The sequence below is a fragment of the Oncorhynchus kisutch genome, linkage group LG4, assembly GCF_002021735.2.
Source record: "Oncorhynchus kisutch isolate 150728-3 linkage group LG4, Okis_V2, whole genome shotgun sequence".
Taxonomy (NCBI): Eukaryota; Metazoa; Chordata; class Actinopteri; order Salmoniformes; family Salmonidae; genus Oncorhynchus; species Oncorhynchus kisutch.
The window spans coordinates 8,419,593-8,432,059 of record NC_034177.2 but is presented as its reverse complement, the minus strand read 5'-3'; the positions used below and the strand labels follow the sequence as shown (position 1 = coordinate 8,432,059).

Here is a 12,467-nt window from a genome sequence, read left to right as displayed (position 1 = left end):
TACTGTCCTCTACCCCCCCCCCCTAACACACACCCCCAACAACCTACTGTCCTCTACCCCCCCTCCCAACAACCTACTGTCCTCTACCCCCCCCAACAACCTACTGTCCTCTACCCCCCCCAACAACCTACTGTCCTCTACCCCCCCCCCAACAACCTACTGTCCTCTACCCCCCCCCCCAACAACCTACTGTCCTCTACCCCCCCCAACAACCTACTGTCCTCTACCCCCCCAACAACCTACTGTCCTCTACCCCCCCAACAACCTACTGTCCTCTACCCCCCCAACAACCTACTGTCCTCTACCCCCCCAACAACCTACTGTCCTCAACCCCCCCCCCCCCCCAACAACCTACTCTCCTCTACCCCCCCCCCCCCCAACAACCTACTGTCCTCTACCCCCCCCCCCCCCCAACAACCTACTGTCCTCTACCCCCCCCCCCCCCAACAACCTACTGTCCTCTACCCCCACCCCCCAACAACCTACTGTCCTCTACCCCCCCAACAACCTACTGTCCTCTACCCCCCCCAACAACCTACTGTCCTCTACCCCCCCCAACAACCTACTGTCCTCTACCCCCCCCAACAACCTACTGTCCTCTACCCCCCCCCCCAACAACCTACTGTCCTCTACCCCCCCCAACAACCTACTGTCCTCTACCCCCCCAACAACCTACTGTCCTCTACCCCACCCACCCAACAACCTACTGTCCTCTACCCCACCCACCCAACAACCTACTGTCCTCTACCCCACCCACCCAACAACCTACTGTCCTCTACCCCACCCACCCAACAACCTACTGTCCTCTACCCCCAACAGACACACCCACTAGGTCATGTGAACGTGATATATCGGGGAGAACACTAAACCACACTAGGCTCCTGGACATCGGGCGCTGCTCAGCTTTAGGGAACGTCTTGAATAGAATTCAATGTCACATCCGTATTTTGAGTTTTGTGAACTTGAATTAATTCATGACTTATTGGGAGGAAATGAACCGATTTACATTTGAACTCAGGATTACCTTGTGAATTCCAACCCTAGTGATCTGTATCCAGGGAAAAACACCTCCATGATGCTGCCTCTGATTGTAATGACCTGGGTCGTTTCTCCTCTCCCTCCCTGTAGCTTACCACAGCAAATGCGTGGACCCCTGGCTAACCAAGACTAAGAAGACATGTCCCGTGTGCAAGCAGAAGGTGGTCCCCTCCGCAGGCGACTCGGACTCAGAGGACGACAGCGGGACCGAGGAGAACGAGGTGTCTGAGAGCACTCCGCTGCTGCGCTCCCTGGCCTCCGCCAGCGGCCACGGCTTCGGCACCACGTCGGGGGCCTCTCGCTCCGAGCCCGATCAGGAGTCCTCGGAGTACGAAGACACCAGCGACGACAGCGAGGAGGAGGACGTCACCGTGGAGACTGAGACGGTGGTGGTCCAGCTGCAGGAGCCTCGTCCCGATGACCATGACGCGCCTGATTGGTTGGCCTGAGTTGACGGACAGGTCACCCGGTTTCCCCCGCCTCTCCCTCCCCACACACCCTACAGGCTTGCAGCAGCAGAGACTCACGCTGGAGACTCACGCTGGAGACTCACCCGAGACCCTGTGTGTTTCATTTTGAAGTCCCCGTTTAATAAAAATGTGTTTTATCTCCCTCTTTAAGTTTAGAATGCAAATCACCATAATAATCCGTTTGTTGTATGTTTAACCTGATTCCTGAGCAGTGTCATCGCGTGTTTTGGGCTAACCCGACAACATTGCTTTCACAGGAACATTGCAGTAGACTGCACTGTAGTTAAGTCTGTACCGGGTGGTAGAACACCGGAGACATCCTCCGACTGCGGTTACACTCATCACTGTGAGAAAGGGCTCGACACCAACTACGAAGGAATGCGTTGTGTGTGTGTGTAAAACAATTGTATAGATCACTATCAGTAACATCTTACAACATTATTTTGGTAGCCTGCATATCTGTATGCCTCTGTATCAGACGGTGAGGAGTTCTAATGGTGTAGATATTCTTATAGCTTGTATAGAAATATCAAGCATTATTCAGCAGCCTTTTATAAATTGATTGAACTGATCTTTTCCCATAAGGACTATATAGAAACGAGGCCATGGGAACAGGGTTTTGTCAATCGGTCTCGAGCCAGAGATAATGGAGTCATTAGAGTACGATTTGGATGCGACTGATCTGGTACGTTGATAATGCAAACAACCTGTTTGTGGTGCTGCATTCAGCCAAAATACATTGTTTGTTTGCCCAATGTTATGCGTTTCCTCTCAGAAGTCAAGCAGAATGGGGGTGGGGAGACCGTTCCGTTCAGATAATACCCACGTCTACACTGCTACAAGCAGCCTGTTGGCTTAATCTAGACATACCAGAGAGATCATTTCCCTGAAATACAAGACATCATTGGTAGATAGGTCTTGCAACATGTATTTGGTGTCATATCATTTTAATACTGTAAGTAGGTAGTTCAAGTATACAGAACTAAAATATAAAAACGCAACATGTAAAAGTGTTGGTCCCATGTTTCATGAGCTGAAATAAACAAAGTCCAGAAATGTTTCATACACACACACACACAACAAAAAAAAAATATTGTTCTGTGCACATTTGTTGACATACCTGTTAGTGAGCATTTCTCCTCTGCCAAAATAATCCACCTGACAGGTGTGGCTTATCAAGAAGCTGAGTAAACAGGAGGATCATTACACAGGTGCACCTTGTGCTGGGGACAATAAAAGGCCACTCGGGTAAAATGTGCAGTTTTGTCACAACACAATGCCTTATGTTTTGAGATAGTGTGCAATAGGGGGGGGGGGGGGGGGTTGCCAAGGAGTAAAGCCCTTTTGTAGAGGAAAAACTCATTCCGATTGGCTGAGCCCGGCCATGTGAAATCCACAGATTAGGGCCTAATGAATTTATTTCAATTTACATATGAACCAAGTCAGTAAAATCTTTGAAATTGTTGCATGTAGCGTTTTATATTTTTTTCCCCCTAACATGAAGTTGTTTTATGTTAAGTCCTTGTTGCCTTTCCTTTTTATGTGATGTCTTACCACTATCTACATTCAATCTAATTTCACTTCAATAAACAAAAACATTTATGTCTACAGAATGCTGATGCCCCTCCATTCAGTTCAAGAGTTCTAATTATGGCACACAGCCTCAGTGATTGTGTTCATTGTGATGAGTCCTGTGCTCACCTGGTTCTCACTTGGATCCTTTGTCCTGATCTTGTCCAAATTCTGTTTGTACCCACATTGCCAAATAGTGTGAGCAGATCATTCTGAACACCTCGAGAGGTTAGTCAAACACACATTGTGTCTGGATATCTTACAAGTGTAGACAGATCAATCATTTATTAATCCACCCTCTAATCATTGACAGGTGGCACCAGTGACAGATTAATGGGTCTTATAATATTGAAAGAATAGCTGTTAAAATTTGCATTAAAGAGCCCAGGAAATCTAGTCACAGTGCAGACAGTGGACATTTTTAATACCATGTGTATACAATCAGAATGTAGACAAGACCAGGACAAAGTACTCACGTTTGCACTAGGTATATAAACAGGGCTAAGGTTGTACAGAATTGTGATGATTGATCAGGACAGGTATTGAGAGAGAGGATCAGTAAACCATTCAAATCACCAATGTTACAGCGGACCACTGCAGCCAGGACAATGGTTTCTGAAACCCCGTCTCTTGGATCAGACCTGTAGGTAACAGGCTACATGGTGGCCTAGATCTCTCCCCATGACATAACGAGACCAATTACTTCAACGTCAGCTTGAAAAAAAAACAAGTTGTATGGTGTCCAATTGATGCAGGTTACATGAGGGGGGAAAAGCCAGTTCCAATGGTCTGATACTTGCCAAATCGTGGACTACACCCTTTATGAGAAAGCTGTATTTAAGATGGGAGACAAAGTCGAATCACATGTGTCACTGCAACAACTTGGACTCTATATTCCTAGTTTGGATACTTTGATCAGAAACAACACATTAAGTAAATATTAAAAGTCTACAAATTTTTTTTTTTAGGAAGTTGTAATATATAGGATGCTATCTATACCCAACCACAGGTTGGGATAATGAGTCTTTGAAAAGGCAATGTGTACCCCCCTTTCGCAGAGATCACAATGCTTTTGAAACCCGCAGTCGAATTGCATCGCAGCCTGTGCCTAGTTTCAAAACCATGTTCAATGGGTATACATTGCTACACTAATTCTATGCTGATACAAAAAGGTCAGACGAAAGCTTCAGTTTAATCTAGCCTATATTTAAAAAATTTAAAATATGAAACACCCAGAGTCAAAAGATACTAACAGTTACTGTGCTTTGCAGCTGGTGGCCACGTATATTTTAGCTATATCTCCCCCCCAATCATGCCGGATTCCCAGGCGTAAATGTGCCTCATGCCTCTACTAAGGAACACTTCCATGTTTCCTCAACAACTTTCTTTTTCAGGGTGGGGTTAACAAAGAGCATCTCAGTTGACCTATTGAGCTCTAGGCTAGGATGGTAAAAACCACCTGACCAATTTACATACAGCCTTCTGAAAACTGCTGCTCTGGCTCAAAAATAAAATCCTTTCCCCAGAGCAAAGGTCCCCCTGCCGAAAAGAGGGTGCAGTTCAACTGGAAGAAGAAAAAAAAGAAGCACAAAAGCAATCTGGTTGGAATTTATTTATTTGATCTGTCTGTAAACAAGGTGATAAATTAATTTATGGCATTTCTTGGTTTATGCATATGAAGTGTTAAAGAGACTATCCCAAGTATAAGAAAAGAATGTCAGCAAATGAAGTTTTGAATTAGTACACACACCCCCCCCCCCCCACAAGGCCTGAACATTGGCATTGATGCAAAAAAAAAAAAAAAGGGCCAATGAAATGACTCCTTCCTGGGCAGCTGTAAAAAATCCATCATCCAATAGAAATCGATGTTTCAACATTATGGTACAGGATACACAGCTTTGGTATACAAGTTTCCACAAGACAATCAAAGAGTTTTTATTCCAACCAATCCCGTCTCCCATTTCAATTGTGTAATTTCTACTTTATATATATATTTTTTTTTTTAAAGTTCTTTTCAAATTGGACATTACATTTAAGTACAGAGCTTGAAAAGATACCATATCTTAGTTGAACACGAGTACAAGGCCATTTATTCCACAGTCGTTTCTTCACACAGCATGGGTTTAGAAATTCAGTAATTCATTTCTTTAATAAAATAAAAAAAATCGATTTCATCCACCGCAAACCCTCCCTTCCTTGTGCCTTCAACAGAAAGATGTGGTTTTACATTAGTGTTGTTTTGCCTTCAGCGGGAAAGATGAGGCTAGAAGGCATCCTTCACAATGATTTAGAGCAATTGTGTATATATATATATATATATATATATCCAAAGCTGTCACTAAAATTGGTCCTATGAAAAATGTCAAACTGGATGTATCTACTGTCCAAAATGGCAGAAAATGCATTACAGGAGCTGGCAAACAGTTAAGTGTCTGAGCCATTGTAACGATGGAATGTCCATGATGGGGTTCATGTAGTCATGAAGAGGACATGGAAGAGATTCCGCCTGCGTCAACCATGTCGGTTTTGCCTTCTGACTCAATCAATACCAGAACTGATAAGCCTGCCATGACTGCATTGAAGCGCAACCCCCCCCCAATCCGGTAGAGTAGTGTGGCTCAGAGAGGGAGATACAGGGGACTTTAGGGTGTAGTGATTGGTTAATGGAGTGTTCCTCCCGTGTACTGATGTAGTGTCACCTATAGACAAACAGGAAGAGGGGGGAAGGAGCTACAGACATTTGGCAGGAGTTACAGGGAGGGGGCAGAGGGAACAACAGTATTTCAGTAGCCTTGAAGATATGCATGACCCCCCCCCCCCACAAAAAAAAAAAAATGCTCTAGAAAAGGAAGACAATGAGCTTGTTTACAGCTCAAGTGCTCCAAAGGCATCGGCTGCTCAAGAGTGAACTTCCGGGGCACCATCACACGAAATCTCAGTTCATCAATTTTAGGTTTCCTTCACTTTATTTTTTTATTAAAAAAAATAAAATAAAAATTCACTGAGCATTGGCCAGAATGGTGCAAGGTTGTTTTTTTTAAACGTTTAAAAAAAAAAAAATAAGTATAGATTTGTCACAATGTCCTGTTAACAACATGCTAATTTATTTTTTTTTTACTATGGTGCAACAGTGCTAGAATGGGATTGAGTACACACAGTGTGAATGCATCAAGATGACTGGGTAAGAACAAGAGAAAAGGGGAATCAAACACAAAGAAAAGGAGGGTCTGAGGAGAAAAGTAAGCAACTACCAACTAGAACTGGAAGTGTGTGTTATGGGTGAGCTGCTAGGTGGCTGGGCCGATGCTGCTTTAGTATCCAGACTTCCTCAGGTAGTCAGCCATTGTATACGCTTTCTTGTTGAGCTGTCCTCCATGGACACCTTCCTTTCCCATGACTAAAACCAACGCTGAAGTACACAAGGGGGGGGGGGGGGGGGGGGGAACAAGAGCAGAAATTAACAGATGTGTTGAGGGGGGGGGGGGGGGCTACATTGTTTATGTCAGGGTCTTGACCATGTGATCCTGTACTGCTACTAACCCTTCCAGTACATTTTAAAATAGGACTGCATGAAAAGAACAACTTTCCCTCAACTACAACACTAAGGCTAAGTCAAGACTAGAACCCCGAATCACTCAAATATTTAGCCATTACACATTATTCAATCCACCTCCATGGACCCCTTCTTTGCCCATTATAAGAACCAAGACTGATTATTTTTATTTTGAGAATTTGAAGATGGAAGATCGTTAATATCTTCTTTTTTTTTTTTTTACAGTTGAAGAAAAGTCCAATCAAAACAAGCAGGTGGTTTATAGTATGAAGGAAGACAGGAAGAGGCTCCCACCCATAGCCAATATGCCAAGCATTCACTTTCTTAAAAGCTTCTGGCCTTGGACGGGGGGGGGAAGAAAAACATGCAACGCAGTCACTAAAATGATGCAATAGCGCTGACGATTCCAAACCAGTCCATTAGCCTATTTTACTGTACGCTAACATTAACCTTCCTACTCTTCTGAACTAATAAGTGGAATGTCTGAATCATTCCCTTATGTTAACAAAGTCCATAAATGGTGTCTTCACCCCATTTGGAAGCCTTGACATTAACTGCAGTAAGCAACGACCACAAATGGCTCAGTTTCTAAACCGAGGAAGAGTATTGTAAAAAGGGGGAAGGCAGCAATGACAAATTTTGTAAATTAGAAAGAAAATGCCCTGGTCTGAAGCCTTTCCTTTATCCTCTACTTAGCGAACCGAGTCTACATGGCATGCCAGAACCGAGTCTACATGGCATGCCAGAACCGAGTCTACATGGCATGCCAGCAGTAAGGAGGAATGAGAAAGGGAATGCTTTAACTCACTACCACCTATATTAACGCAATACAGCATGCTTGCAGTACCTCAATATATATATATATATATTAACAGAAGCAAATTCCTTCAGTACCACTATCTGAAGAGGACTAGGCTTACCATGTGATGGGGGGGGGACTTGATGTGAGGAGAAAGGTGCGTCAATTAGAGGGATAAGGGAGTCTTATCAGGAGGAAGACCGAAACCAAAAGAGAAAGGTTGCCCAGCGACAGAAAACCTCCCACCTGTGTATTTCGTGACGGGGGAGTTATGGACTTAATCCTGCTAGGGGGCGTGGGAGAATAGAGACCAGGAAAAGGCCCAACTCACAGACATATTGTTTTTCAAATGACCATCTTGCCTTCAAAATTGGGCAGATCAACATGGAATTGGTGGATAATTTGGCTGGCTAGCAGTTAAATCAGTGTGCTCGAATCAGATCTGATACAAAACTAACACTTATTTGACATTTCTACTTGATTGGCTTTCTTGACCTGAAAAAAAGAAATACTTGAAATTGAACTTTCCCATCTAAATTGAACCATCCCTGGACAAGTTAAAAAACCATTATACTGCATGAACCTTAAGTGAATACCAGTATATTATACATGCACAGCAAAATACAGCGTTTAATGTTTGAGTGAGCAGTGAATAAATGGGATGACACTACCTTTGCCGGCTTTGCCTATGGAAACGTTATACGTGGGCTCTCCTCCTTGACTCTTTGTCCTGATGTCCATTGTCCAGTCCCCGTCGGCGTGGAGGCTGTCTCTGATGACGGAGCATTTCTTTTGGCCTAGGGTCAGCCCACCGCAGAAGAACGCTTCTCGGTCTTTTCCTACGATGATGTCGATTTCTTCAGCCTACGGATGACCATGTAAAGTTTGAAAGCCATTCATTTTCAAAAAATAAAAAATAAAGATTCATTATTCCACTACCAATAAGATGAGGGCCAATGTTACAGCCTTATTTTCTGCAATACAACGTCTAAAATAGCAGGACTCTCAGCTAAATAAAAATATGCAAAGTTCCTGAGAGCATTATTTGGCAGTCAAATGCAGTCTGACTTTGGAAATAAATTAGGAATTGTTTGGAGTTGCTGTTGTCCAGTTCATTTCATAAGTATTGCAGGTCACATTTATCCTACCAGGCACAAAGAAACATGCCAAATTATTTGTTCAGGGCACCTAGAGATTGATACAGTCAACCATCTCACTCAGCTCTGATAGGACAGTGTCCAGATTCCTCATGTGGTTTGTTGAATATTTATGCACTCTCAGTAGCTCATACCATGGCACAGCTAGTAAGTAGCTCATACCTTGGCACAGCTAGTAAGTAGCTCATACCTTGGCACAGCTAGTAAGTAGCTCATACCTTGGCACAGCTAGTAAGTAGCTCATACCTTGGCACAGCTAGTAAGTAGCTCATACCTTGGCACAGCTAGTAAGTAGCTCATACCTTGGCACAGCTAGTAAGTAGCTCATACCTTGGCACAGCTAGTAAGTAGCTCATACCTTGGCACAGCTAGTAAGTAGCTCATACCTCTAGCTGGAAAAAGACCAGTTAGATTTCAACGCTAATTCAGTACTAAGGGAAAGGGGGATACCTAGTCAACAATGCATTCAACTTAAGGGTGTCTTCCGCATTTAACCTTACGTCCTCTCTGAATCAGAGAGGTGTGGGGAGGCCTGCCATAATCGACATCCACGTCTTCGTTTTTTTTTTATACCTTTATTTAACTAGACAAGTCAGTTAAGAACAAATTCTTATTTTCAATGACGGCCTAGGATCAGTGGGTTAACTGCCTGTTCAGGGGCAGAACGACAGATTTGTACCTTGTCAGCTCGGGGATTTGAACTTTCAACCTTCCGGTTCCTAGCCCAACGCTCTAACCACTAGGCTACCCTGCCGGGAAACAGTCGGTTAACTACAACGCTCAGGGGTAGAATGGCAGATTTTTATTGTCAGCTCAGGGATTCGACCCAGCAACCTTTCGGTTATTGGCCCAACGCTCCTACCTGCCAGGCTACCTACCTACTAACTGTTAAGACTAAATCACCCCTTCGTTTTGAATAGAGGTCGACCGATTAATTAGGGCCGATTCAAAGTTTTCATAACAATCGCAAATCGGTATTTTTGGGCGCCGATTTTTTTTACACCTTTGTTTAATCTTTATTAAACTAGGAAGGTCAGTTAAGAACACATGCTTATCTTCAATGACAGCCTAGGAACAGTGGGTTAACTGCCTTGTACAGGGGCAGAACGACAGATTTTTCACTGTGTCAGCTCGGGGGATCCAATATTGCAACCGTACAGTTAACTAGTCCAATGCAATAACGACCTGCCTCTTTCTTGTTGCACTCCACAAGGAGGCTGCCTGTTATGCAAATGCAGTAAACCAAGGTAAAAATCGCTAGCTGGCATTAAACTTATCTTATAAAAACCATCATAATCACTAGTTACCTACACATGTTTGATGATATTACTAGATATTATCTAGCGTGTCCTGCGTTGCATATAATCTGAATGAGCATACAAGTATCTGACTGGGCGGTGGTAGGCAGAAGCAGGCGCGTAAACATTCATTCAAACAGCACTTCCGTGCATTTTGCCAGCAGCTCTTCGTTGTGCGTCAAGCATTGCGCTGTTTATGACTTCAAGCCTATCATCTCCCGAGATGAGGCTCGTGTAACCGAAGTGAAATGGCTAGCTAGTTAGCACGCGCTAATTGTCGTTGTGTTGCTGGTTCGAGCCCAGGGAGGAGCGAAGAGAATTCTTATTTACAATGACGGCCTTGAGGTTAGCTGAAACCAGAGCAACGCTGTCCACAGAGGCAATATACAGTAGGACAACTTGACAGCTTGCCTACAACCTGTAACATTTGACCATAAGACTAACAGAGCAAGTGCCAGCTCGTTCATTTCACATCCATGAGAATGTGCCCAGGGTACCAAACAGCTAATGATTAACTGTCTAGCCATAGCTTAGCTAACTAGAATAGTGACAAGGAAGCAGCTCACTGAAAATTAACCCCCATTAACACACGGATATCGATACAGGACACGCAATTTCAATTGTAGTGTGGTATCATACATACTGCCGCAGTCCCATCCTAGCTAGAAAGATAGTCCACGTTTGGTAGCTAAAAACCATGTTTTATCAATCTAGCATGTATCCAACTATGAGCCTGACGGAAACTACAGAATAAATGCCCTGCCGCGCGAGCGAATTTAAACGCTGCAATCTGGAAATTGACAACACAAGCAATCTTTGCTAAATAGTTCATTTCCATGCTTGCTAACTAACAAAATGGAGGGTTCATGAATGACCAAGATGCAATACGTTAACTTAATATACTTCCAAACGAATTGTATGGTAGATTATTGTACAACGACCAATGTGCTTCGAGCTGGTGCCTATACATTTAAGTTTCCATACGATTACTTGTGTAGACTGGAAGGGTACAGATGAATGAAAGCAGGCGCCATCTTGGGAAATTAAAAGGGGCGGCAGCATTGCAGCGAAGGCCCTGATTCACAAACGCATTTACGAACTCCGCGGAGCCCACAATGGTACATGTAACAGTGCATGAAGCGCAACGATCCGCCAACGTTGCCTAATTATATTGGAATCTGGATGACCTGAGATAGTGCCATTTTTCGCCGCCGCTCCTCCCAAAGCCCGCATTGCCGGCTAGATATAACAGGAAACTGGTTTCAATTTATCATTTGTGGTAACAAGTTTCTGAACGCACGCTTTTAACGCTTAAAAAAATGTGGGGAGAAGCCAAAAATAGCCTGGCTAATGTGTTGATAACTAGTTTAAAAAAATGTCAGTCGGCTGGTTAAAGTTAACAGTTAGTTTGCTAGATCACAACTCATTTAAAAATGTAGTGTGTGGTCCTAAACCTATTCACTAAATATTTCAAAAAACCATGTGAAAAGTCTAATAGCTGTACCGAAGAACACCGGATACCATGTGTTAGTGAACTCGCTAGCTAACACATGCTGCCTGTCTGCCCTATCGTTCCGTCTGGGGCTTTCCCTCTTATAGGCAGGGCCCCAACACCCATATTTAAACAACAGGCTAAAATACCAGCATTTACCGTGTTCGTAGATTAGTCTTAATTATTATTAAAATGTCCTTACCGTTATGTTAACAAATGTACCACCTGGAAACGATGCCCAGACATATTTGGCGTCCGTGTAACCAACAATGGCGGTGTCCTGGCAGCTGCCATCGGCCATCAGGTTATCCACGTAGCTTTGCCAGGACATACTTGCGTATTAGTTCAAATGTGGAAATATATATAGATTTTTTTTAAACTATATATATGTGACAGGTAGTGATTTTGAAGTCTCCAACAATTCCCCGGCTCCGTCTCGTCCCCGCTGTCTTCTGGGTTTGGGCAGAAGAAGAGAAGCCACACAGCCAACGGGTTGCGCTTGGGTGTAGTCCTTAAATAAATCACTCCGCACAGTCGTTGTTAGGCTGAACTTTATTGCAAATCGTCGGTTGTCGCGGATGAATAAAACAACTGTTCCTAAGAATGATATGTACGGTGTGGTATCTATTTTACTAACTTGTCAATAGGCTGCAAATTATTATCGTTTACATGACAATCTTATGTGGTATTTTACACAAGCAGTATGCTCCTTCTGACTAGTGACATATTACATTTTTCATGTGCCATGCATACATAGTCCTTCTTTTCCCGCCACGATGTCCTTTATGAATCAAAGTATGTCATTGGAATTTCTATTCAACTGATGGCATATATATCATCATCAATGATCATCGTCAGATTCTTGTGAGATAATTTGTCAGATATGTATGATTGAAAGCATGCAATAGTGACATTTACCTTTTTTTGTATTAGACAGTTAGTCAGTCTACAATTAGTCAGTTTGCAATGTTACTTATTTTACAACAAACAAGTCTGAGATCCCAAACTAGCCTATTTAGCTCCACTTTATTAGAAAATAGAGGCCGCCATATTTGGAGACATGAACAAGCATAAGTTCTTGTGGCAGG

The 12,467-nt window shown here is 43.5% G+C and overlaps 2 protein-coding genes across 4 annotated transcripts in view; one reads left to right on the top strand and one right to left on the bottom strand.

The window, feature by feature from the left end:
- Positions 1 to 3,121, top strand: part of LOC109881282 (E3 ubiquitin-protein ligase RNF13) — a 90,209-nt gene extending 87,088 nt beyond the window's left edge. For all 3 annotated transcript variants that reach the window (XM_020473440.2, XM_031822353.1, XM_031822352.1), the window contains exon 10: positions 1,129 to 3,121. In XM_020473440.2, the coding sequence (XP_020329029.2) occupies positions 1,129 to 1,487 (359 nt within the window). In that variant the 3' untranslated portion in view covers positions 1,488 to 3,121. The remainder of the gene's footprint in view (positions 1 to 1,128) is intronic.
- Positions 3,122 to 4,677: 1,556 nt separating this feature from the next.
- Positions 4,678 to 11,931, bottom strand: LOC109881284 (profilin-2-like). The gene is made up of 3 exons (XM_020473441.2): positions 11,582 to 11,931; positions 8,104 to 8,296; positions 4,678 to 6,489 (listed from the first exon to the last, which is right to left on the bottom strand). Exons 1-3 carry the CDS (start codon positions 11,708 to 11,710, stop codon positions 6,392 to 6,394), a joined length of 420 nt encoding a protein of 139 aa, XP_020329030.2. The 5' UTR covers positions 11,711 to 11,931; the 3' UTR covers positions 4,678 to 6,391.
- Positions 11,932 to 12,467: the final 536 nt, after the last annotated feature.